General features: G+C 30.1%; 3 protein-coding genes and 1 long non-coding RNA gene across 8 annotated transcripts in view; 2 read left to right on the top strand and 2 right to left on the bottom strand.

Moving 5' to 3' along the window:
* The first annotated feature begins 1,703 nt into the window (after positions 1-1,703).
* On the top strand, positions 1,704-11,543 carry hoe1 (OCA2 melanosomal transmembrane protein hoepel1). 2 transcript variants are annotated; one of them, XM_074114470.1, is made up of 19 exons: positions 1,704-1,932; positions 2,070-2,165; positions 2,703-2,807; positions 3,313-3,487; positions 3,566-3,641; positions 4,514-4,683; positions 4,760-4,866; positions 4,942-5,101; positions 5,918-5,989; positions 6,079-6,210; positions 6,302-6,417; positions 6,771-6,909; positions 7,037-7,172; positions 7,278-7,422; positions 8,030-8,078; positions 8,157-8,387; positions 9,320-9,578; positions 9,671-9,764; positions 9,857-11,543. In XM_074114470.1, exons 1-19 carry the CDS (start codon positions 1,880-1,882, stop codon positions 9,942-9,944), a joined length of 2,403 nt encoding a protein of 800 aa, XP_073970571.1. In that variant the 5' UTR covers positions 1,704-1,879; the 3' UTR covers positions 9,945-11,543. The 2 variants fall into 2 exon arrangements, with proteins under 2 accessions (XP_073970571.1, XP_073970570.1); XM_074114469.1 differs by having other exon boundaries at positions 3,289-3,487.
* CSN7 (COP9 signalosome subunit 7) lies at positions 9,600-16,357 on the bottom strand. The gene is made up of 6 exons (XM_074114481.1): positions 16,039-16,357; positions 15,779-15,954; positions 15,538-15,702; positions 15,370-15,457; positions 14,558-14,778; positions 9,600-13,048 (listed from the first exon to the last, which is right to left on the bottom strand). The coding sequence occupies exons 2-6, from the start codon at positions 15,947-15,949 to the stop codon at positions 12,893-12,895; spliced, it is 801 nt and encodes a 266-aa protein (XP_073970582.1). The 5' UTR covers positions 15,950-15,954; positions 16,039-16,357; the 3' UTR covers positions 9,600-12,892.
* A 125-nt stretch (positions 16,358-16,482) lies between these two features.
* Positions 16,483-27,589, top strand: part of LOC141447185 (acetyl-coenzyme A transporter 1) — a 12,379-nt gene continuing 1,272 nt past the window's right edge. The window contains exons 1-11 of one of the 4 annotated variants that reach the window (XM_074114477.1): positions 16,483-16,618; positions 16,697-16,731; positions 16,911-17,120; positions 17,841-18,142; positions 18,884-19,038; positions 19,459-19,649; positions 19,817-20,001; positions 20,515-20,632; positions 20,708-20,923; positions 23,090-23,249; positions 26,055-27,203. In XM_074114477.1, coding sequence (XP_073970578.1) covers positions 16,923-17,120; positions 17,841-18,142; positions 18,884-19,038; positions 19,459-19,649; positions 19,817-20,001; positions 20,515-20,632; positions 20,708-20,923; positions 23,090-23,249; positions 26,055-26,149 — 1,620 coding nt within the window. In that variant the 5' untranslated portion in view covers positions 16,483-16,618; positions 16,697-16,731; positions 16,911-16,922 and the 3' untranslated portion in view covers positions 26,150-27,203. Of the gene's footprint in view, positions 16,741-16,910; positions 17,121-17,840; positions 18,143-18,883; positions 19,039-19,458; positions 19,650-19,816; positions 20,002-20,514; positions 20,633-20,707; positions 20,924-23,089; positions 25,553-26,054; positions 27,204-27,589 lie in introns of those variants that run through there. The other 3 variants (XM_074114476.1, XR_012454200.1, XM_074114475.1) reach the window with 3 other exon arrangements.
* The window catches only part of LOC141447192 (uncharacterized), a 25,443-nt gene continuing 22,155 nt past the window's right edge, over positions 24,302-27,589 (bottom strand). Inside the window, exon 2 of the long non-coding RNA XR_012454203.1 lies at positions 24,302-26,113. This is a non-coding gene — a long non-coding RNA (uncharacterized lncRNA). The remainder of the gene's footprint in view (positions 26,114-27,589) is intronic.

Below are 27,589 nucleotides of genomic sequence, written 5' to 3'. Positions count from 1 at the left end.
CTCAAATAGGTCTATCTATCTTTTGCTGTGAGATTATAGATTTCTCGAGAGACTCAAAGTTTCTTAAGAGCCCTAAAAATAGCTAGCCCCAAGCAGCACCGAACGCTTCATCAAAATCCATACTTACTTGCTTATTTCCATATGATAGCAAGTTGTGTTTAATAAAGTTCTTCTCCTGTACCATTGTATCCACACTCTACTTCTTTCTGGAAGCAACCCGTTACTAGTTGTTACTTTAAAACGCATTGGGATTGAGGTAATAAATTATCCTGTTGATTGTAACATCTGTTTCCAAAAGCTTGCCGTCTAAATATAATAAGTTAATCAATCTGCTGAAACTTATCCACTGCAACAAAATTAGGTTTCATTTACTAGTTACTAATGGAATTTTACTCCATTCGATGAAACAAGGCGTTGAATATGGGCTCCTGAAGAGACCTTCAGTGTATTTTTTTATGAATTAGTTGGAATAAAGTTAGTACTATTCTCAAGTGTTAACATAAATCTGAAGTTTGCTAATGTTATTTGATTTTGTATTATTATTGTTATTTTTTAACCTGAGGAAACATTATAAAAGAAATAATTAATAAACTATCTTTTGTGCATCCTATGTTAAAAGTTCTCTAAAGAAGATGAATTTGAATTCTAAGAACTGCGGTGTCATTTTGTGCCTTGAAAAATGATTTTTTTAATTTGTCGAAATAATGGTACTATACCATAGACGTGGAAAAAAGTATTTTTTTTTTAAAGAAATTAAGATTGAGAGAAAAATTCCCTAAGGGTTAATACATTATCAGCGACTCTTTTCAATTTAGGATTTCTTTAAAAAATAAAAAGTTGTAAAAATAAAAAGTTTCAGTGCATGAGTTTTCTTACCTTATTTCTTAATTTTTTTTTTTTTTTTTGTAAAATTAGATTTATGGAAGTTCAAGAAGGAGTATGTGCATTAACCTTCCTCTAAAGGTACACTTATATATTACGTACGTATTTTATACCACCTTTAAAAAATCATTTGCAGCTTTCCTGTAAATCCTATTTTGCCAAAACTCAAAACAAAGTTTTTTGGAATATTCTCAAGTTTCTCAAAATATCGATCTATTTGCTTGAAACTTAGGACGCTAACTTAACAGAAACGTACTTATTTTAAACTTTTGAGAATTTTAACTGTTAGAATATACTTACATAAGATGCTCTAACAAGTCTAGTGGAATAAAAATTGTAACCGCTGCATTAGAATGATAATTACACTTCAATATATTGGTAGAGAATACTTTTGCTAGGCATTATCTTATAAGTAAATTGTGCATTTGTAACAACTTCAAGTTGTTATTAGAAATACTACAATCATTGCCTTAACAGTCATTTTAGTGTTGTTAACCAAATTTTTAATATTAAGTTATTTAAACACCATGAATTTACCACATTTAGTCTTAATCTCTTAGACTATAGCCACTACATTTGGCTATTATAAGAAAAGTTATCTTCTAATAGGATAGTTATTGCTTTGTAAATTGTGTAGTCTATTACCTATATGATATTAATAGCCTAGCACAAAGGAATATGCATTACATAAACTAAATCATAATCATGCCATTAAATTGCTTTACTATTTGTGAGAATATAATAAATTCTTCAATAGACTTGCTTTTAAAATCTAGAAAACAACTAGTACAAAGTTCAATTATGTTAAATAATTCAAACATCTCTCAGTTTTATTTCTGCAGTGCTTTTGGTTACATATTTTATATTAAGATTTTCGATATCAGTTATGTTTTAATTCTGTTTCGATAAGTCTCTTTCTTTAAGGTTTTAAGAGATTCGAATTTTTGGATTCTATTAATTGATGTTTTTTCAACTAAATTTCAAACTCAAGAATTAAATGGCTGAAGTTCAATCTAATACATTTGAATCTCCAGATCTACCCAGAACAGTGTAAGTTTTAGTGCCTAGGAATATTATCTTTGATTTATTTTGGACAATTAAGTGTTCTTCAAAATTTGGTCCATAAAAGCAGTAAAATTCATTGAAATTAATAAGTTGCAAATGATATGATTAATTTATATTTTAAGGAAGATGCCATCAACTTCGATGGCTTGGAATATGTCACCTGAAGTATCAACAAGTTTTAGAAAAGCCACATCTTCTGCTTGCAAGAAGAAGAAAAAGTGGGTGAATATGTTATAACTTTTTGAAATTTAGAAATGTAAATTTATTTTAAGATTTTAAAACTAAACATTTTAGACATCTTTTTTAAGGTTTTGCCTAATTTTGTTAATATGACCCAATAAGGTTTTAAAACTGCAATAAAGTAAAGCTTTATTCTTGGCGGTTTATCAAATCGGTAACTTTTAAAGAAACGTAGAAGAGCGTTCAATTATAGACTGCTTCCTTCCTCTAAACAAGTTTTTTAAAATATTTAAGAACTCTGTTTTTCATTTGTCATGATACTTATTCTTTGGAAAGAAAGGATTATAATATGGTTTGCTCCTTCAAGGTTAAAGGGATAAAAATAATTTTGTTCAGTTTATTTTATTTCAGTATTGAAATATTTTATTAATTTTCTTATAATCTGTTGTATGCAAACGTTTTGGATATTATTCTTTTCACAAAAGTGAACTGATCTGTAAGTGACAGCCAAAATTTATTTAAAATTTTTATTGTTTATAATGCAAATGTTTATTTTAATATTTTTTGTCTTAAAGAAAGAAAACGTCTAGTCAAGAATTATGTTCTGAAGAAACAACACCAAAACAGAAGAAAACCATTATGTGGGCTCCTACAACAGATGAAGAACCTTGTAGCCCTGTGTAAGTCCCTTAATTTTACTCTCAAATTGATAATAATAAATAAAAATGAATTGAAACAAATAATACCCATTATCTTGCAAAGATTTCAATCATTTAGACATGGATCATTGTCCGCCTGCCAAAATCTTTTATGGAAATTATATTAGTTGAAAGATATTTTAATAAGTTCATTTAATAAACAAAAATATCTCAAAGTAGAATGTGGTATAAAATAATAATAATTACAAAATTTAAAATAAAATATACAGTAAAATATCTCAATTAGAAACTTAGAAAAATAATTCTTTTTGTATTTGCAAGATAATGGATTTAGTTTGACCAAAATCTTGATGACAACTCCTAGTGTATTTAATCGAAATATCGTACTCGCACTTACTGCTTTTTTTTTTTTTTTTTATTTGATGACCACATAAACCGAATTTGTCTTTATGATTCATTTTTTAGCAATAAAATCTTAAACTTAAACATTATGTCATTACAGAGATACTCCGCCTTGTTTTCGCAGATTTGAGAAAATTGCAAATAAAGATCTTTATTTATCAAAGAAAGATCCGCTCAGTATTAATATTGCTCCCAGTGATAAAGAAGATGAGGAAGAAGTTGCAATAGAGACACTACAGTCAAAATGGATGAATTTTATTATTTTATTTTGTCTCATTTTAACGTGGATCATTTTTACAGTTAGTATTTGCATAAATCCGTAAGAGTTCTTTGTAAATTTTTAATATCTATGCCATTTATTCTCATGCATTTATCAGGCTATATTGATGGTGAAAGGCGAACATGGATCGACCGCTATTCATCCAGTTTCTGTTCCTAAAGATAAAATAAGAAGTATCCTTTCTACTATTCAAATGTTCTGTCAAGTTTCTTATTGTTTACTTTTCAGTACTGCACGCCAGTGACCTCAGATGCTGAAATATGTGTCGCGCCTTTAATTAAAGAAAAAACATTCAAACAAATTAAACAAAATAATAACAATAAAATGTAATTAAGTTGTATTTTAAAATATTATTAAACTGATAGATTAAATAATATAAAGTAAATACAAGAAACGGCTTATAGCCAAGTCAAATTAGGATTTAATCTCGGAATGGGAGATAATAAGTTATTACTTGTACATACATATGTATCTTTGTTTTGGCATTTTATAAGTTGGCTCATAAAAGTCTCCTCCCACTCTTCGCGCTTTATCTCAAGAACGGTTTATGGTATGAAAAATTGCATAGCACCAAATTTGTAGAGAATTTTATGCTCTAAAACTTTTGTAATAACTTTAAATGTCATTTAGAGCAACAAGATATTTTTTAAAACAAACAGATTTTAGTGACCTTTGACCACTAATTAACGGTGACGCGTACACGAGATTCTATTAGATTTTTTCTATGCCAAAACAAAGATATATACAAGTGTATAACTTATTATCTTCCTTTTCGAGATTTACCGTTTTTTTTTACCTAATTTTACTGGTCCATTATAAAACTATTATTTTTTTAAATCTGGTATATTGCTGATATAATTTTCTCTTTCATAATTTATGTTATATATTTTATTGAAACTTACGAGTTTGTTCTAAAACGATAGTTTTAATATTATTCTTTAATATTATACTTTAATATTATACATGTTCACCATATTAAAATTATACTTTTGAAGGTAGCGGGAAATTAGTTTATTTTGGCACATTTTCCTTAAGTAATATTTAGGTTTTTGGATTCTTGAATCACCGGATATGAAAAGAATAAATGTTGAACTTGGCGGAGCATTACTTCCCCCATATTATGGTAATTTATCAAAGCATTGGATTACCCTTTGGGTGGAATTAGTTCAGATAAATTCTTCAGTAATTTCTGAAAAACATATAATTAAAAAAAAAGTACTATTATAACTATTATTGAATTTTGAGTTTATTGTATTTATTTTACATTATGATTATAATAATTATTTTTTAGAGGATAAGCCATATGTGGACCATACCAATAGTTTCTGAAAGTTTAATTGACTTTGTCCCTGAAGTGAAAAGAAGTACACTGCTGGAAATTTTTAAGTTTGATCAGGAGTAAGTACTATAAATATTTGAATTAATTTTTTCTTTTTTCAAATTTGGAGCTTCTAAAACTTTTTTTTCATGTAGACTGATTTCAGAAAGTATAATGAGAATTCAAATCCAAACAAATTTAAATAAAGCTTTTCCAATTTCATTAGTTTATGATCTTTCACCAATTGATCCAACAAATGGTATTTTATATGCAGCTGCTGTTTTACTGGGGTTATACATACTTATTATCTTTGAGGTAAGAATTTTAAACTAGATTTCGATCATTTTTCCATTTATTTAACTTTACTTTTTTAATTTATAATATCATGCCATATTTTTGAAATTAATTTTCCTCCTGGTTTTGAAGTTTGACAAGTGGATTTTATTATATCAGATTCACAATTACCTCTAATAGGGTAAAGTTTAGAGAATCAACTGTAAATCGATGCACAAAATTTCTCATCCAAAAGTACCTCATTTCTGAGTTTTCACTTTTTAAGACTTTCTCAAAAATTGCTGCCACGATTTTCTTTAAATTTGTTATACTAATTAAAAACTTGTAGCTCTACAACTTTATTGGGAATCTTTTCTCAGGAATATTCGACTAAAAGCACTTCTGTGAGAGGGAGGATATTTTGATTTTTTTCTTGAGTGCCATTTCAGCGTGTCTTGACTTATATCATCATATTTCATATTTATTGCTCATTTATTGGGAGGGTCATATTTATTGCTAAAATTCAGAGTTAAGGAAAAGAGTTTTTAAGGAATGAAATTTATAGAATACAGGTAGGAAGAAAGCCTTAGTCACAGGTATTTAGCAAATTAGTGTTCTTTTAGACGCCTCCTACATATGTAGTGGATACCGTGGTCAATTCTGCCATCGACAAGTGGTTATCAAACAACCACTTCCCTTCTGAATAGAAATTAAGTAAACTGAATTGGTTATAGTTACCATAACATAAATCTGGATATAGTCCAGCGCTACTGAACTTATCTTCAAGATTTCTTATATTTTAACATCATCAAGTTTTTATCTACAGTTGTTAAAATCATTGTTTTTCTTATTTAACAGGTGGTGCATCGAACGCTTGCTGCAATCATGGCATCTACAATGTCTATTGCAATACTAGCTGCTCTAGATGAGGTATAATAATCTCTTAAATTTGTACTAATGTCAAATTTAACTGATAAAATTCAGTTGACACCTTTTGATTTTTCAAATTTTATTTTAAGAGGCCTACAACATCACAATTAATGACGTGGATCGACGTTGAAACTCTAATCCTTTTATTTTCCATGATGGTACTTGTTGCAATAATATCTGATACTGGAATATTTGATTATTTAGCAGTATTTGCCTTTAAGGTATTTTTCTATTTAATTAAATTTGACTTAAAATATGATGCCATTTTCTAGTGTTAGGAATGATATATAAAAATTAATTTTAATATTTTAGATTACAAATGGAAGAATTTGGCCTTTGATTGATACTTTATGTGCATTTACAGCGATAGTATCTTCATTTCTTGATAATGTTACAACAGCACTTTTAATGACTCCTGTTACCATAAGGTAGGTTCTATTTTCTGAAAAGTTCTTAGAGGTTTTTGATCGGAATGTAAATATAAGCGCTTCGTTAAATTTTTCATTTTTGAAATACCAGCATTTACTCCGAGAAAAGAGAACCCAAACTCATTTTTCCAAATTCTTTTAAGACATTTTTTTGGATAGTAAATGAAAATATTCTGTCTTCAGTTAAATTTGAACCTTAAACCTTTTAGTAGAGAAAAAGAATTTGAGATATTACTTTATTTGAGATATTCACTTTATCTCTCTTATTAACAACCTTACTGAGATCTCAGTGAGAAATTTTTCATAACTTAAAATGTTCGATTACTAATTGAAATGAAAACAATTCATTGCAGATTGTGCGAAGTACTAGAGTTAAATCCCGTACCTGTTTTAATGGCTATGATTATGTATTCTAATATAGGAGGTGCGATAACTCCTGTAGGAGATCCACCGAATGTAATTATTGCAACTAATAAGGATATTGTGGAAGCGGTAAGTGTATTAATCAAGGCGATGATTACTTACTATTGATATATCATTGCAAAGTGCGCACATTTTGTCTTTCTAAATAATGTAAAACTATTTTTAGTGCAATTAATTTATAATTTATATATTTCAGGGAGTCAGTTTTGGTGTATTTTCTTTACACATGGGAATAGGATTGATTTTAGTAATGATATTTGTGCGATATCAACTTAGATTCATGTATAGAAATATGAGCGAATTAAGATTTAAGGAACCTCAGGAAGTACAAGGTATGGAGTGTTATAAATTAAATTCGTCTGCCATTTTTTACTAATACATTAGGCTTCCATTAGCTTAGAAAAATTATCATTTTCATTTCTTTTGGTTTTCTTTAGATTTGAGGCATGAAATAGCCATTTGGCAAAGAGCTGCTGGTTCATTATCTTCTTACTCAAAAGATGAAGATATGGTCAAATTGACTTTATTAAAGAAAGCTAAAAGATTACTCACTGATCTAAAAGAGAAAATGGTAGCAGGATGGTTAGTACTTTATGTTTTGTTGCCAACATAAAAAAAAAAAATTATATCGTCGAAAGAAAAGGAAAATGATTATTGTAAATAGGACAGAATTTTCTCGCCACAAGCGACACTTTTCCTTCTTAGCTGTTACAGTTACCTAGGAGAAAGAACGTCTTAGGACTGAACTCAAAACACAATACCACGGTGTAGTTACAAAAATTGCAGCTATCTCTTTATTAGAACAGGACAGTCTTAAAGTTGTTTAGAGAAAATATGTTTTCTGTGTGTATTCTGTTAATGTTCTTGTTCAGATGTAAGCAAAGACAAAACTGATCAGACCATATTTTTTTTGGAATGGTTGTTCTATAAAATAACCACTAAAAAGTCAGTTTGAATGATTACGTTAAATATTAAATATTATGTTTAAATATTGAACGCGGATATCGTACGGAATGGTTATTTCTATTTTTTAACTTTTTTATTAAAATATTATTACCTATATTATATTATTTAAAGTAGTAATAATATTATTATTATTTAAATAAGTAATCATATTATTATTTAAATAGCTTTAAGATAGCTCTTGTCTCTTTTGCTACTCTATAAATATATCTTATTATTATTCCAGTTCAACTTCTCAGAACTATGGAATCAATCTAGAAGAGCTTGAAAAAAAGGTATTTTAAATGCCATTTTTTATTTTGATTTTAAAAATTTAGTTTTATAATACAACCTGTTTTGTTTTTATTTTACAGTACCCAATCAAAAATTTTCCTCTGCTGATAAAATCTGCATTGACTTTAGCGTTCGTCATTACTTTATTCTTTCTACATTCCGTGCCGCAATTGAATTTATCTTTGGGCTGGTCAGCTCTACTTGGTGTCATACTTTTACTTATTTTAGCCAAAGCAGAAATGGAAAATGTTTTGGCGAGAGTGGAATGGAGTACTCTGATATTTTTTACAGCACTTTTCATCTTAATGGGGGTATTTTGAATTTTTTATTTGATTACACTTGATTGTTTCATTAGAACTTGTTTATATATTAAAAATACTGGTAAGAGAAAGTACGAGTACATAATGAAATTCATTTTCTTTGAAAAACAAAGTAAAACAAAAGCGATAATAGTCTTTAGGAACATAGCTTTTCATGAGAATCACGTTTCCTCTCAGTAAGTTTCTTTAAACTGTGAGAATATTTAAATAACATATTTAATTCCCATTAATATTATATAAATTAGAGGAACGTATATTCCACAAACCATTTCAGCAAGATAATCCTATTTATCGTATCGCTAACTTTCGAACATTTTTTCGAACATGATTTTTTTAGCTGCAGTGTTAGTATATAAACAGACCAAAAGTTTTTTAATTCAATTGCTCTCAATAACACTGCTATTCTCAAAATTCAAAATAGCAAATTTGCCACATCAAAATTCCATTCTAGTATAATTAAAAGTAAACAAAATTAAAGGGTTATAAGTCTACTTCTCTTATTTTCAACATTTTCCTAAATAATACATTTTTAAATTTGTTCTGGATAAGCTTGGTATTCCGAGTCATTATTCTTGATAAATTTTGGCACTTTCATCTTCTATTCATTTTAAAGAAATGAAATGGTACGAAAATTCAACTTAAAGGTACTTTTCCTGATTGGGAAGTTTGTAAAGGCATAGAATAACAGTCAGGTGTTTCTCGTAAGTTTTATACATTTAATTCACACTCATCTCTATCTTAACATTATAGTACTCCAGGCTTCTTTTCTTTTGCGCCTCAAGTTAAGGATTAATATTTTCAAAAATCCTTAAAACGCCTTGGCTGTTAGTGTGCTGATGAAGCTATGTTTCGCTAACTTACCCATCAATACGGAAGAATTGTACTCATTATTCTATTTCAAAAACATTTCATTTTTCTTGCAGGCATTAACACGGCTAGGGCTTATCGATTGGATTGGTCATCAAACTGAATGGTTAATCTTACAAATTGATGAAAATGGTAGACTTACCATTGCAATTTTACTAATATTATGGGTATCTGCTATAGCGTCTTCATTTGTTGATAATATACCATTAACTACAATGATGGTACGAATAATAACTTCACTTAGTCAAAATGAAGAATTAAATTTACCATTGCAACCTCTGGTATGGGCATTAGCATTAGGAGCCTGTCTTGGCGGTAAAAAAAAAATAACTATAGTTTATAGTAAATAGTATATTATTTTTTTGTTATTTTACAAATTTTCTTTTCTTTTTTTTTTAAAAAAAAAGGTAACGGTACATTAATTGGTGCTTCTGCCAATTTAGTCTGTGCAGGAGTTGCAGAACAACATGGATATAAATTCTCATTTATGCAATTCCTCAAGTTAGTAATATTTTATTTAATAAAGAGAATATATTATTATTCTTTTGCAAATTTTAAGTAACAGCGTTTTTGTTCTGTTTTTTACATTTCAGAATTGGATTTCCAATAATGTTGGGTAGTGTTTGCGTTACCACCGTATACCTGTTAGTAACACATGTTGTTATCGGCTGGAATTACTAGTTGCATTAAAAGCAAAATTTGGTGAAAGCACCATGCATATAATTTTTCCTGTAATTTTCTAAAATACACTTACATTATCCCAAAATTAAGTATTAATAATAAAAGTGGGAAATAGCTTTTAAAAATATTTTTTTGTTTAAATTGTTTGAAAAAAAAACAAATAAAAATAATAATGGTGTTGCCTTTTTTAAAAAATAACATTCCTATTTATATATTGTCTGTCATGTAAACAGTAAAAGATGCGATTTATATATATTTTACTTTATTAAAGAAAATCAGTTTTAGTTCATTTTTCAGACTAATAAAGGGAGCATGGCAATGTACATGATTATTGTAAGAATATATATACACATACATTATATTGTAACAACTGTATTCCAATATGTTGTCCTTTTTAAAATACTTCAAACTTTCATTTAAATTTTCACATTAACCCCACAATATTCTCTACACTACTTCACTTTTTATATCACATTAGAATTTACATTTTACAAATGTTTTGTATGTTTGGCAAACAGTTCTCACTTAAGAGAACCTGGGATTAATGTAGCCCAGGAGGTAATGTTAAAACCCACTTTAAATATAGTTTATATGAAATAACCTGGATATTTAGCTATTTTAAAAGCTAAAAAACAATTAAGATTTCTTTTAGATCGGCATCTCAGGATTACCTTGCCAAAATTAAAATTCATATCCTACTTATGTAAAATCAATGATTTCTTTTTATGGTAGCAGTAGACTTCATCCCTTCTTTTACCTTTGTTTGATGTAAAGTTCATTAAATCTTTAGTCAGATTTTGCAAAGAATTAACATTATTAGTAAAACCGAAGATTTTAAAATAAGAAAAGATGTTAAAATTAAGAGGTTTACAAGTATGATCTTGATTAAGTTCTTAGCTATATTTGAGTGCATAAAATGAACTGCATCTGCTGAAGTTTTTGAGGCAGTTCTCTCACAACGAATTTTATTTTACAATATCAACTTCGAATAGCTTTTTCGCCTTTTCTGTTTTTGGTCCATAGGGTTTCTTTTAATTTTATAGCTGAAAACTAATAAACTTTAAACTGAACAGATCTAAAATCGTTTAGCAGTTTATATGATAAAAAAAAAACTTCAAATAAACTAAATGCTAAACATCTATGTATAATGCTACTCTTTCGGTTACTTTTTTTTTATAACGTTTAAGTAGGCAGGAAAATTACCTACGCAAATGCTCTTTCCCTAAAATAACCATCCTCGACACTAATTCACCTTAGTAAATTTAAGACCAAGGACTCTCAGAAATACTGATTAAAAAAAAAAAGAAAATGTAAAATTACACCTCATTTGAAATATTTAAAAACATTTTAGGAGTAATTATTTTCCAATTTTGGTTTGTTTGTTTCTACTTTAATTATGAAGTATCAACAGTTTGTCATTTGCCCATTGAACTAGGTTAGTAACCTTCCGGCCTCAAGGCACGTTCTCCATTTGTACAATTAGTACAACATTGCAGCCCATATTTTGAATTGGATTTCATGAAACCGTCAGAAAATGAGGTACCACATAATATATTCCTTAAACGGCAGCTAAGCTTAGAAAGAAAAGAAAAAAAAGAAGATATTAGAATTGAAAAGTTATTTAGCAAAGTTTGTTTTAACTTATTACTGATTAGTGATGGATTAGTTATTCGTTCGGCATAAAAATGTCTTCCAAAAGTTCGTCTTCGATGACTTAAGTTAAAATATGGATAGAACACCCTTTGAACTTGCCCAACAAAATTAATTGCCTCAATCGATCAAACGTTTTTGCTTGCACTCAATGATAGCAGGAGGAAGAGAGTGCAGATCTGGAATAGATCTGTTAGAATCTACTTGCAAGTGAAATACAAACTTCTATTATTAAAATATTTTAAAGAAGTATGTGTAATGTTCTTGTAAGTACATATTACATACAAGAACATTAAGTATACATTACAAAAAAAACAAAAAACTCTTTTGGGCCCCACTAAATCTCTTGAATGAATCTAATCGATTAAAATAAAAATTATTGTTTTCTTATTGATACAGACTGAATGTACAATTTTTACAAAGATTCATTTTTTTCAATTTTTACTTAAGATCATACCTCAAAAACATTAATAAATTAAATTTTGATAGATTTCTAATTTTAAGGAGTAAATTATCTTGAGTATGTTGTTATAAATCTATGAATATGTATATATACAATTTCAATATAAGGATAATTAAACCAGGTTATTATTCAACTGCGACAAAAGCTTCTAAAAAATGCTGATTTTTTGTTTACTATCTTTTTAATTGAAAAAACTCTAAAAGTGGTTATACTGAAAATTAGGCCTTCTGTGAAAATAAATATCTCTGTTCCTACAGTTCTATAATCATTTTCTGTTCTAAAGAATTTTGTTTCCTCAAAAAGATTTACACAATTTTACAAAAATTACTTTAATAGTTTATGCTGTTTCAAAATACATCATCATCAAATAATGAGAGCTCCCTTAAATATTATTTCTCTCACTCAAATTAAAGTATTTTTCACTTTTTTAAAAGTATATTTATTTGCTTCATTTACACGCTTAAAGCAACTTGTTTCCTTTTTTTTTTTTTGTAAGTGCATGGGCAATGACTCTCACAATTGTATAACAAAAGTTCTTTTATTTATATATATAAGTGTATTAGCTAGTCGCGTGAATCAAAGTCAAGCACAATTCATTTTAATTGTGTTTTCGTGCTTATGGCTCGCCTCCCTCTTTCGTAAAATTACATTTTTTTCTTAAAGAGTATCGACTTGAAAACAAAAATAAATACGCGGTAACAAAGAAAGAAATATAGTTACATAATAACCTTCTTGACTTATTAACTCAACAAGGTTAGAGTTTTTTTTCCATAATAGAGAATTGGACATTATCTCGGTGACACATTCATGAATGTTTGTTTTTAACGAGATCATATCACTTTTGCCAAAACTTTGTACTGCCTCTAAGCATTTTGGACTTAATTGATTTCTTCATTTTGTCTCCTTGAGCAATTGCTTCCCTAGAATCTGTGGCCATCGCTTCTTCAACATCTTGAGATTGGGTTTTCAATGTTTTCTTGATGTTATTTATCTATGAAACATGCAAGAATATTAAAAACGTTGAAAATATGCCTGTAGTGAGTGAGAAGAGAAATTATCACAAAATTACAGAATAGCAGATAAATTAAAAATAACTACTGGATATACTTGATTTGAAAAGAATCTGAGAAAGATAAAGTCCTTTCAAATATTAAGAGGTATAGCATTAGTTTTAAAAAGTGTCACCATCATTAGAGCAGTTATTTAACAGAATTACCTGACTGATGCGGACCTAATGTACTTTGGGGCTTTCTGCAATATCCTAAGAAATTAATGGGTATGAATCTCTAAAAAATTCTGCTGTAAATGGCTACACCGAACACACTTAACTTAGCATTGATCAAAGCTGTGTCCAAGCAGCACTTTAACTTAAGATCTTAAATGAAGATGTATGTGTATGTAACGTTTCAGGCGGGCTTTATTTACCAATTGGTCCGTCTAATTTGCAATTAGCAAATATACTTCACTACAAATGTCATATCAACTATAAAATAAAAGTTACGGCCTAAACTGGGAATCGAACCCGTACCATATTCATCACAGCTTGTGGGCTCGGCTACCGTGGCGCCTACAACTCTTGATTGCATCTTACATCAGAAAAAATACTGCTTATGTATCTGCCTAAAGCCTCATTTACTCGGTGTCTCTTTTCGGCAAACATAGGAATGCATTCCTGTGCCAATGTCTCTTTTCTACTTACACGAAAGCCCTCAAAAGGCATGAAGCAATAATATTGTCTTAAGAATTTCAGCAGTGACAACGGCCTCACTTATAACAGAAGGAAAAAACCGGCAATCTTCGGCATCAAATCATGTTAAAAATATATTCATATGAAGTTAATATTCCCATCTTTTATGAAATTCGAATAGATATTTACAATTCGATAAAAAAAAAAAAACAACCTGAATGTCAATATCAGATTTTGACTTACTGCTTCAAATTAAAAGGATTAAATTATCCAAACAAGGGAGATATGAGAATAGCGTTTTCATTAAGCCCACAGCATGATGTTCCCGCGTTAGACACATCATGCTAGACAATCAATGAAGCTTAATTTTATTTATAAACTTTTTACAGCTTCACCTCCTTGCCTTACCCCTCTTTTAAATGGCCTCACCCATCAACAAATATTGCAACAGGGAACCTTCAGTTGGAAATTTAAGAAAATAAGTAAATTACTGATTTTGATGAATGACAATCTCATTACTTCATTATAAACAATTTTTTTATGTGAGTGAAATTAATGTGATTAGTGCCCTAACAATTTTACATATTTTTGTTGCAACGTTAAAGCCACATTAAAAACACAAGAAGACGTCGCGAAATTTTAACTTCAAAATCATAATTTTACCATTCATGCTTATACTTTAAGAGAAGCCGAAGTTATCATTAGACTGTTAGTGATTAATAAATAAATGTGAGAGAGATAGAACTATAATATGGAGTAAAAAATAAAGGCTGATCTAAATGTGTAAATAAAATATAGAAATTTATTTATTACTTCAGTTTCAATGGCGTCTCTATGTTTGATTGCTGCATTCTTTTCAGCATTTGCTCTATGCATCTGTGTATCCACGCAAGATAGGACAGCTTCACATGAATCACACCATTCTTGAAGAGTAGTTATAATTGTACCGAGATCTGCTTCCCTTGTATCCCTGCCAATTGCGTAATCAACTTCCAGTTGTGAATTTTTTTGGTCCAACTTGCCATGGATGATATCTGTAGGTATAAACAATATTATGTAGATTAGAGAAAAACGGAGAAAATTAGATGATATCATGAATGGAGCCAATAAAATTGGAATTACAGAAACGATTCCAATTAGCAGACCGGTTTTTTTTTTTTAAATTTAAGGTGCGTCAACATCTTAGGTTATGAACTATTTTTAGATTTGTCTCAAGCTCTCTACACGATCTCTAAAGATCATAAAGTCAGTTTGAAATGTCTCAAATGTTTGTCCATTCACCCAGATCTTTATAATTACTCTTCAAATTTGAAGGTAAATGCTTTGAACTTCAACCCAGATTATCATTCGAATTTCAGATTTCAGAGTAAACAGTATGCATAGCTAGGCACAACAAACACAAGTAGGGAATAAAAGAGATACCTACGACTCATAATAGTAGTTAATCCAACCTTTTTTACAAATATGTATATCATTGGCTCTTAGCAGTTAAAAGTAAAAATGTCAACATAATAGACTTTTTAACTGTGCTACCTAATAAGTGTTGTATATAAAATTCAATATTACAGAAAGAATGAGAATGACAAGAACTTATATATTTTAGCTGAAGCAATCAGAGGACTTACCAGCGTAAATTGCTTCTATAATTAAGTCTTCTAAGTCTCTAACATTTTTCATATCTAATTCTTGCAGCAAGAGGCTGTATGGTATACACTAAAAAGCAATAACAATTTACTAACTTGACAAAAATCTCAAATATTACAAACACTTTAACAATAATAATTCTATCTTACTTTCATTTTTGTTGCTAAAGTCACGATTGTGAGGTGCTGTAGTTTCTTCTTTTCTACTAAGGTAAGTTCTAAGAGGTTATTTTTATTTTCGACGTATTGCCGGTAAGTCCCGTATGCGAATAAATTAAGCGTATGAAAGGAACTTGCGTTTGGACTATTTTCTAGCTGAAAAGTTGGATATAAATTTAACAACTAAATTTCAATGAGAACTTCTAAACAAATTACACTTTCATATACTAACTGCTTTAATGCTTGGCATATCTAGCAATTCACCAAAAACATGAACACCTGGTGCAGAAAGAACTTGTCTTACTAATTCCACGGTTGCAGCTCCATGTACAGATTTGGCAAGTATAACAAACTGCTCCAAAGGATTGTTTGTCAGCGGTGGGGAACCTTTTTCTATTGACATTTTCGCTGAAATTGGAAAACATAAATTTTCTACAATTAACCAACTTATCCAGACATTTTTAAATATCGAATGAAGGATTAAGATAGTACCTATCAATAGAAAAAACTAAATGCTATGGAAAACAATTATTTTGAACGACTTAAAAAGCCGCAAGGGTCCAATTGATTTTTATAATTTTCATGTAATGCACATACATATAGCGGAAAAAATCATAAAATCACTTCAAATATACTTGATTTGCACTTAGTGAGACTCCCAATAACGCAAAATGTACACTTCAAAATAAATTGTTAGGTTAATTTAAAGCACAAGCACTAGTTGCAGTTGTGGTCTTTGTCCTTCATAACCCAATCTGATTCTACTCAGTTGTACATGATTACATATGACAATTTACTAGGAAAATTTAACTATAATAAACAATGTACTTTGAGTAACTTTCTTCATATTTTTATCATAGTATTTTATGAATTATAAAAGATTAAAATATATTCTTATATTAACTTATAACAGGCTTAATATAATATAAACAACTCTTTATGGATTTAAAACAGGTTACGATACCTATTGAGCAACTAGAATACTAAATTTCAGGATTTTTTGTTAACGTCGACGGTGTAGTGTAACGTACGTGGACGTATCAAAAACCTCGCGCATTGTTCTAAAGTTACGGTAATGGAACTCAGTAAGTCTTTAAGAAGCAGACGTCGTTAATGCTGATTTAATTAGTGTATTTTTTTTTTGTTGAAGCTTTGACTACAACACTTAGTCCGGTTCCATCTAATGTTAGTATGGTAATTTTTTTAATTCTTCCAATTTATTAATGTAGTAATTTTTGGCATCCATAGGTAAACTGTTAACAAGATATGTTATTGACAATTTACTGCGAACAAAGTATTTTTCTATCAATTTGCATAGTAAGAATTATAATCTTTCAGTTGTTAAAGCTTCCGTATAATTTCAGAAATTGATTTCAATGCCTGAAGTCAGAAGAAGACGACACTCCGAAGGTTTATCCATTGAAAATCTTACAGATCTCCCTGAAGGTATCAAGGGGGATGAATGGAATATTGCACTACTTTCTTTGTTATACCTGCTTCAAGGTATACCTCTCGGTCTAGCTTCTGCTATACCCTTAATTTTGCAGAATCATGGAGCTTCATTTAAACAACAGGTACAACAAAAAAAAGAGTTTATAACTGTTGAATCATATCATCTGTTTATTTCTATATTACTAAATGTTCAGCCATATCGAAACTTGTCAATATTGTTGAGATTTTTTTTTTTTTTTTGAAGTGCACATGATTATATTGAATTCAAATAATTGAATGAACATGATTAATTTGAATTATGTTTTAGCCGGGAATGGGTATTGATAAGAATGAATAATTGCATAAAATAAGAGTTCTTCAATGAATATCTCACTCATACATCCATTTATAATCATTTTCACATTGGTCTTTAAAAAGAATATTATTCTCTATATTCTGTGTGCTCGCATGAAAGGTCATAACCGATTTGACCTATAGTCGCTTCCTCATATCTACAATGTACGTTCATGAAATAAAAGATTTGAGAGTTCTTTATATTCTAAATTATTAGTTTTGTTTTTCTATGTTCCTGCTGAATAATAATGTCCAGATAGCTCGTAACACTATTAAGTATACCTGGAAGGGTTAGTGGATGTTGACACACCCTTCTAAAATCTTTGGGTTATTATAATTAGCCTATATTAGTTGCGAATGTTAGATATTCGTTATAGTAGACCGTTAATATAAGAACTGCCCTAATCGAAATCTGTAATGACTGTTGCTCCTATAAGTTCTCAGAAGCTACTACTTTGAAACTAATGATTTGTACTAAGATTGCATACTATTTATGTAATTTTTTTCAGGCAGAATTCAGTTTTTCCCAATGGCCATTTTCAATGAAACTGTTATGGGCACCGTTAGTAGACTCTCTCTACTGCCGAAAATTTGGCCGTCGCAAGACATGGTTGGTGCCAGCTCAATATCTGATAGGATTTTTTATGGTATTCCTGTCAGGATCTGTTAGCAGTTGGCTTGGTTATCGAGAGAATGGCAAAGATGAAGGACCGCAGGTGGCATTACTAACTGCATTGTTCTTCACGTTATACTTCTTAGCTGCCACCCAAGATATTGCTGTCGATGGGTGGGCACTAACTATGCTCAAGAGGTAGCTTTTTTCTGCTGCAGGTATCGAATAAAAAACGTATTATAGGGGCTGGAAATTAAATACTGATACTTATTTATTCATTTATTTTTATATGAGGCCCTTATAGCAGTTCTCTGAGTTTTTTTACTTTTTATTTTCCCTTTATAAGTTTTGCAAAATTTTGTGTTCATCATTAACGGCTCCCATTCTTATTCTTTTTAAAATTGATGAGGGTTGGAGAAAATGAGAATATAACACATTTTGTTTGATTAAAAATTGTTCAAACTATAATTAATTTTGAAAATATCTTAACCACATTTTTCCCTTCAAAATTTTAAACGCCTTATATTTACAAGGTATTCTCCTAGAATGTGGTGTGCTATCATACATAATGCCCCCTAAATTCCTTAAAAGTTCATTGATGTATTACTTTTTTTATTTATCTTATGAAAACTAAGTGGTATCGTGCAGGACAAAACAATTAATCAAACGCTTATTTCCTTAATAACCTTTAGAGGAATAGTGTCAAATAGTTTAATTACGTGAAAAATCGTAGCAATTTTTGTATTCTAATTAATAAAAATATAATTTTTAATTAAAAAATGAATTCCTTTTAATATTTTCAATTTTATATGAGGTACTTGTAATTTAAGTGAATATTTAGCATGTTGGAATAGAAATTTATCCTCCAACCAAATTTAATATGCTCTTTATTTATAATTAAGTTTATCCTTATCTACAACAAGATTTTGTTTTTTTCAGGCATAATAAAGGTTACGCTTCTACTTGTAACAGCGTTGGTCAAACAGCAGGGTATTTCCTTGGATATGTAGTATTCATAGCTCTTGAGAGCCCTGATTTTTGTAATAAGTACCTCAGAACGGAGCCACAACCAGATGGAATGGTAACTCTTTCAGGTAACTTGAATTCTTCAAGTTCTTTTAATTCAGTTCTTCTAAAATGTAATTCTTCAAGCTTCATACAGTTACAATGTTATTTTGAGCAGTTAGAAATAAGAAACGCAAAGTTGTGAGGAATTATGGTTCAATTCCCGGTCTAGACCAATTATTACAAATTAATAGTAAAAAGCATGTTAGCCATTTACTCCAATTTAACTCAAAAAGAGGAGTGAACAAAAAAGGTCTATTGTCTACAAGAGAAGTTGATGGTTTAAAAAGAAATTTGTAGTCAAGTATGTTAGCAGTCCACCTAATATCTATACCTGGCGGACGTAAAAGCCCATCTGAAATGATAGGCATTATTTTACTTCTACTTTTATATTTGTACTTGTTTCAATAATATTAAATATATCTCTCATGAATTTTGCACATTTCTAGGTTTTTTATATTTCTGGGGATTGGTTTATATAGCAATCACTACATTAGTTGCAATATTTAAACATGAAGCTGAAGAAATTAGTGCAGATCTTCCAGCTTTAGAGGCTGCAAAACACAGTTACAAACAGCTGATGACAATATTAAAACTTCCTTCAATTCGTTTGATTGCATTTATACTTCTTACTTCCAAGGTAAGTCCATTTACAGGTTTTTCTTGATTATCGTTTTATGAATGCAAAAATAAGGCATTTGAAAAGCAATATATATTGAAAACATAATTATTCTACTAAAATTTAAAGTGGTTATGATTAACATCTATAACATTAAACTTTTTTCTTTTTTTTCTGTTTGATTGAAGATTGGTTTTGCTGCATGTGACGGGGTGACTAGTCTTAAATTAATAGAAGGTGGAGTTCCTAAAGAGAAGTTGGCAATTTTGGCAGTTCCTTTAGTTCCGTTGCAAATAGTTTTACCAATTTTAGTCAGCAAATGGAGTACAACTGAGCGACCAATGAATCTTTATGTCAAAGTATTTCCTTACAGGTAAAGTTTGCCGCATTACATTTTGTCTAAAAAAAAAAACTCAAAAGATTACTTAGCTTTTCGGAATGTTGATTACTTTGTTAAAATTTTGGACTCTTCTTGTTGAATGTGCTTCTTGAAGAATGGTTTGCATCTAACCACCTGATTAGTTAATCTGTAGATGTGGCTACTAATTAGGAAGGTTATACTCAACAATAGCTGTAATCTGGTAACTGTATTGCGGCCGGTTGTGGGCTTATCTGGTATTGCTGCTTTTACAGTTAAAGAAATATTCCCTGTTTTAGAGGTTCTCTAATAACGTCTATCTATATTATTATTATTTAACGCATAGTCTATGAATGAGTCTGTGTGAAAAGAGAACATATTGAAAACAAAAAATAGCAGAGAGGTGAATCTTGGGCGTTCCTTATTGGTATTGTAACCAAAATCCGTCAATGTAAAGTGTTGAGTAAGAGATCTAGATTCTAGATTTTATTAGTTTATTATTATTAGATATTATTTATTTATTTACAGATTAAGCTTTAATTTAGTGGCTGCTTTCTTTGTCTACATTACTCCTTTGGTATTGGTTAGCGAAGATATTCCGGCCTATTACTACATAACGTTATTGATTATACTTTCATTACATCAAGTAAGTTTCAATAAACTTTTCTCATTTATTGGTTTTTACTAACAATAATAAAACATTATTTGGACTAAATTTCAGATTACCATGACTGCTATGTTCGTACAAGCTATGGCATTTTATGCAGTAATATCAGATCCGTCAGCTGGTGGAACTTACATGACACTTCTGAATACTTTGTCAAATTTGGGTGGTACATGGACAACAACAGTTGCTCTTTGGCTTGTAGATCCTTTAACACAGAAATATTGTTCAACGGTGGCAGATAATGATTGTTCAGAGTCTAATTTAGTTACGGTAGGCATTATTTTTAATTGGAGAAAATCTTCCAGTTAACCAAAAGCTAATATTTAAAATTAATTTTGATTACGAGTATTTAAGTACAAGGATCTTTTTATTTTTTTCTTGCTGGTTTTGAAAGAATATTTTTAAAAGATTCTTTTTGCACTAATAAATTCCTTATGACTGACTTATTATGTTATAATAAAACGTTAATATATTATATATTTTATTAATAAATTAGTGCTCAGTACCCACTTTAATTGAGCACATAATTTTTTTTATTTTTTTAAACGCGTGTATAACATCGAAAGAATTTATAAATGCAAATATTAACACCTTGGTTTAGTGAGTTCCTTTATAAATATAAATAACATAAGAGTAAATATATACAATGCTTGTACTTTTTTTTTAAAAAAAAAAAAATAATAATAATAATGATTAGGAATTTTAGCATTAATAGGAAAAGAAGAGAAAAGTGTCACAAGTTGGGTGGGTATATTTCTACTTTGCGCTTTTCCGAGCAGTTTTTGACTATCAACCCTTATAAAGCTGTCCTAATAGTCAGTTTCAATTAGAATAACAAGTTTTTTTATCCTTCTACGAGGATCGTTTGAAAAGTCCGTGCAAAAATAAAAACTACTTAATTTTTTGGGGTAAACCTTTTTTATTTTTCAACATAGTCTCCTTTTAGGCTTATACATTTCGTCCAACGCTGCTCTAGTTTGTTGATCCCTTCCGAATAATAGGATTTGTCCAAGTCTGAAAAATAGCCATTCGTTTCTGCAATCACCTCCTCGTTTGAATAAAATCTTTTTCCCGCCAGCCATTTCTTCATATTGGAGAACAAATAGTAGTCCGAGGGAGCCAAGTCTGGAGAATAGGGGGGGATGTGAAACGAGTTGGAACCCTATTTCCATTAATTTTGCGACCACAACTGCTGAGGTGTGAGCTGGTGCGTTGTCGTGATGGAAAAGGACTTTTTTGTGGGCCAATCGTGGGCGTTTTTCTTGCAGCTCGGTTTTCAAACGGTCCAATAACGATGAATAATATGCACCTGTAATAGTTTTACCCTTTTCCAGATAGTCGATGAGGATTATTCCTTGCGAATCCCAAAAGACAGTCGCCATAATCTTTCCGGCCGAAGGAACGGTCTTCGCCTTTTTTGGCGCAGATTCCCCCTTGGTAACCCATTGTTTAGATTGTTCTTTGGTCTCAGGAGTGTAGTGATGTATCCATGTTTCATCCACAGTGACGAAACGACGCTTAAAGTCCTGCGGATTCTTCTGGAACAGCTGCAAACCGTCCTTGCAACACTTCACACGATTTCGTTTTTGGTCAAGCGTGAGCAATCGCGGCACCCATCTTGCGGATAGCTTTGTCATGTCCAAATGTTGATGCAAAATATTATGTACCCGTTCATTCGAGATGCCCACAGCACTAGCAATCTCACGCGCCTTCACTCTTCTGTCATCCATCACCATATCATGGATTTTATCAATGATTTCTGGAGTAGTAACCTCAACAGGGCGTCCAGAACGTTCAGCGTCACTTGTGCCCATATGGCCACTCCGAAAATTTTGAAACCACTTATAAACTGTTCTAATCGAAGGTGCAGAGTCACCATAATGTTTATCAAGCTTCTCTTTAGTCTCCTGAGGCGTTTTGCCTTTCATAAAGTAGTGTTTAATCAACACACGAAATTCTTTTTCGTCCATTTTTTGAAAATCACTCGACTTCCTCGATTCAAACGAATGCCAAACACAAAGAAATAGACCGATCTGGCTGAAACTTGGTGTGTGTTCTTCCAAGAGATGCTACTAACTAAACAACCTCGATACGCGCCAGTGGTGCTATCTCTCTGACTTTGCACGGACTTTTCAAACGACCCTCGTAGTTGACATTTCTATGTTATATGTTATTTCTATAATAACTATATTTTTGTCTACATAAAATGGAAACCTACTTAATCTCATTGTTTTAGATTTATTTATTTATAAGTATTTAAACATATACAAATAAATATTCAAAAAAAAATTGAAAGCAGTCTTACAACGAAAATGAAAAAGAAGTAATATTTCATGCATAATAAAAAGTTTTCTTGAATAGTGCCATCCTATGACTACTCACATATTAAAATAGAAACATTTCTTTAATGTATAAATTTAATTGTATCTTTTACAGGCATGTGAAGCAGCTGAAGGAAAATGTATGACACATTTAGATGGTTACTATTTAGAAATTGGCTTATGTACAATATTCGGATTTATTTGGTTTAAATGGGGTAGAAACGCAATTAGATACTTACAGACAAGACCAATGGAAGAATGGGCAATACCTAATAGTAGGTAGCACCAGAATAACTGTTTAAACAGAGAGAATAAATGATAAGGTCATTCTTGATCATTTATTTAACTATAGGATTCATTCCAATTAAGTTTTTTTTGTTTTTAAATGTTTGAAACCAAATGAAAATTTTCATAACGTTTGTTTGCATTTTCCTAATTTTTTATTTATTTTATAACCTTTAATATTTGTTTTTAGAGAAAATATTCTATACCAATTCGCATTTTGCACTATCGTTTTTGTAATTATTGTATTAACAAACAAGTTTTACACACTTTTTTGACAGTATTTTTTCTGATCTTCTTTTTTAACATTTTATATAAGTTTAGTGTTAAAAAAAAATACTATGTTCTAGTTATTTTAGTTAAAAATAATAATACACCTCAAACACTCAAAATTAAAAGTGCCTGAAATCAGAAGAATTCGTATTAAATATTAAAAAATTAAACATTTTTATTTATTTAGAAGTTTCTTTATTACAAATGAACTTGATTATTTTTTATTTACTTATTTGTAATCTAATTTCTTTATTGATCTTAAATGATTAGATTTTTTATAAATGACAACAATGTTTAGAACAGAATTTAGACCAACATTTCCGTTCCATCTAAGTATTAGAAGCTCTTATTGTATAATTGAGATAATTTATTGATGTTCGTATGATAAAGCACTGCTCGGACAAAGAGAAGTCCATGCGGTTAAGCTTGTGAGGTTGTATTTATTACTATTTATAAGGTCATGCAAATTCTGTTTGAGTAAAAAAATGCATCATTGAAATGTTTTTCTGTATTTGGAATGTATGTGTTGGAGGGTAACTATTTATTTTTTTATAGAGATTAATAGATCATTCGAAAGAGAAAAGAAATTATTGCCTATTACAGGCTTCATTTATAAATTTGCCATACAATATCGACTTAAGTTATCAATGATTTGTTTTCCTTCTCAGAAGATTGATTTCATTGTTTGAATGTTTTACGTTTAAAGAAGATTATCCGCAACAACATCGTTTTACACTTTCAAATGGTCCAAAATCTTGCCTAGTTCTATCTGAACTAAAATAATAGTTTCGTTTTTCAAAAAAGTTAATAAGTGATACCTATGAATTGTGCTTAGGACCAGCAGGAAAGGGCTGGAGTAATGTCACCCTTTATAGATCAAGAAGCCATGTGTTAACCTCCCTTTTTTTATATCAGTTCCTCTAAAACTTTCTTATCAGTAGACTAATTACTTCTTTGTAATTTTTTCTTGAGGCATCAAATGTGGTTTCCGAATGTTTGACCTTCAAACTCCAGCTGATTATTCTCCAGCAGATGACTCTGCTCAGTCAATGTCTAAATATTCTTCAAAATCTCATGAATTTGATATATCTTATTAGTAAAATAACTTTTGCCTGCCACCACTGTAGGATACTACTTGTTAGGAGCGCGTTCAGATATTTTTTTTCGCTAATATTACTCTGGATTAGTGGTTTTTCTCTGTAAGTTTAGGTTATAAGGCTTGTTTTATTCTCATCTACTTATACTTCCATCATGGTTAATGAATGAATATTTGCGTCTAATATTGAGATGAATAAAGTGGATAGCAATCATTTACAAAATATCTTGTCTTTTATTACATCTGTAGTAATCAGGGTGATAAGACTTCAGGAATATGTGTAAATACGAATAGTGATAATACAGAAACAAACAAAATCCACATGCAGATGATTCATATTCAGGTGTACAATATAATCATTAGAAAAGATAGTGTTCAACAAGAAAACAAAATGACATAATATTTTTTTTCATTGCAGTATCCAAGACTTTGTTAAAGTAATGAAGAAATTTGGTTTATTTAAATGTAGTATTTAATATTCATTAATTTATTTTACTGAGCTAAACGTAACAAAAGTAGTGCAATATAATATTTTCCTCAATTTCAAGGAGATGACATTAAAAATTAAAAAAAAAAAAAAATCTGTGATTGAATTGTGCTAACTTAGAACAAAAGAATGTTTTGATCTGTTACAAATTATTCAAGATAAATGACTTGTTTTGTTTATATGTTCATGTATATATTTTTGTTATTTAGTTTTGTTTTAGTTTTACTATCATTGCCAATAAATTTAATAGTGGTTTACATAACTGATTTTGTATGCATGGTAAACTAAATTTCTTAAATTTAGTACTTGTTTTCAACACAGTTTTAGAGAAGCTTATTACTTTTGAAGGTTATATAAGTTTTCGTCGCTGCTTTTGAACATGTTCAACATCAAAATATGCATTATGAAGTGGACCTCTTATTGGCCAATAATTCTTACTGGTAATAAAGGTTAATAATCGTACAAACTTTAGAATTAATCAGCATTGTTTAGGATAGGTTCACTTAAGTTGTTTTAAATTCTTTTCTTACCATTTTATACTATGTTCGATTCACTCGATTTTAAAATTTATCTAACAAGATGAAAAATCAACCGAGCTTCGAAAATTGTTGTTACCTACTTAAATCAAGAAATTATAAATTCTAATAATTTATGTACTAACAATAACAAGAATCGCACTTTGTTCTTCAAAATTCTAAACGCAAAAGCAGTTTCAGTCTTCTAAACCTATTTAGACTAAAAAAAAAAAATGCGAGAGCTGTTTTTCTGAATTTGGAATATAATTTCATGATTCAGAAATACGTCTACAAAAGAAACCGAATTAAATTTTCTTTACTGCATCTCTCTCCTTAACAACAGTGATTTTTGATGCCATGTTCTAAAATTAAGAAAATAATTTAAAGCATTTCAGATTTTGAGTTCTTTTTCTTTTTCTTCTTTAAGATGTCTGGAACAGTAAGATGTCAAAATCAGAGCGCATCTTCTTGAAGGTAGGCAAACAACTGAAGCAGAATATCAAGAATCTGTATGTTTTCTAGTACCTCTTGATAGAAGAAGTATTGCAATGTACAGGATATACACTGGGCCAAAAAAGTCTGTGAACACTAACCTAAATTTTATTACTTTTATTATTATCTTATTAGAAACTTCTTTTATTTTCAAATGAAATATACTATTCGATAGAGAGAAACCAGAGTTTTTCATTTTATATTCAATCTTTTATTTTTGTTCAGCAGGAATATCACAATTAAATGTTTAACAAAACAACACCCCAAACGAATGCAAAAAAAGTCTGTGAACACTTAGCAGAAATAAATCATTGTTACACATTGTACGTGAATTATAAATTTTAAAAACTTGTAGGACCTCCTATGTTCCTAATCACTTCCAACAAACGAGCTTTCATCGATCCTAATAATTTTGTGGTCGTCAATGTTGGAATTTTATCCCACTCTTCTAAAATAGCGTTTTTTAGTTGTTCACGGTTTCTTATTCCTCGTTTATTTATTTCGCGGCTGATTTCATCCCACAAATGTTCTATTGGGTTAAGGTCTGGCATTTGTGGAGGGGTGTTTAGGCGCCAGAGTGTATTATTTAAAAGCCATTCCCGAGTTTTTGGTGCGGTATGTTTCGGGTCATTGTCTTGTTGGAAGACAAACGTTCCCTCCAACCCTAATTTTTTTGAATTTTCTTTTAAATTGCGTCTTAATATATCCACATACACATATTGGTCCATCATACCATTAATTAGATCTAACTTGCCCACTCCTTTAGCACTCATGCACCCCACACCAGAATGTTGCCTCCCCCATGCTTAAAAGTAGGCTTCATATTTTTCATTTTCATAGCTTCATTTCTTTTTTGCCACACTTTTTGTCGTCAATCAGACCCACATACATTGAATTTCGACTCATCTGAAAAGATTACGGTTTCCCAGAAACTAGAAGGCTTAGAAACATATTCTTTCGCGAAATCCAATCGGCGGTTACTATTTATTTTATTGATTAAAGGTTTTTTCCTCGGGACTCGACCGCAATAATCGTATTCATGTAATTTATTTCTAATTGTATGTGGTGTTACGCTTACACATAACCACTTGATAATTCTTGACTGATTTTTTGAGCGCTTGTCCTGGGTTCTTCTCGAACAGACTTCAGAATTTGCCGTTTATGAAAGGAATTAAGTTTTGGTGGCCGTCCACTGCGTGGCCTACTAATCACATTTCCGTACTTTTTAATTATATTATGCACCGTTGAAGGGTTTTTTTGAACTATCTTCCCTATTTCTCGAATACTTTTTCTTTCATTTCGCAACGTCACAATAAGTTCTCGAATTGGTCTGGGAACTTCCATATTAGTGGTTAAATATGTACTAATTAGATTATTTATTCACAAAACTGACTGTAGTGGTTTCTACAATACAATAGAGAACTTTGAAACTTTATTCAATCGTTTTTCTGTTTGTTATCTTAATGTTTT

The sequence above is a fragment of the Rhodnius prolixus genome, unplaced genomic scaffold, assembly GCF_049639745.1.
Source record: "Rhodnius prolixus isolate KJV_2025 unplaced genomic scaffold, Rpr scaffold_7, whole genome shotgun sequence".
Taxonomy (NCBI): domain Eukaryota; kingdom Metazoa; phylum Arthropoda; class Insecta; order Hemiptera; family Reduviidae; genus Rhodnius; species Rhodnius prolixus.
The sequence above is the reverse complement of the archived record's forward strand: the minus strand, read 5'-3'. Positions and strand labels throughout refer to the sequence as shown.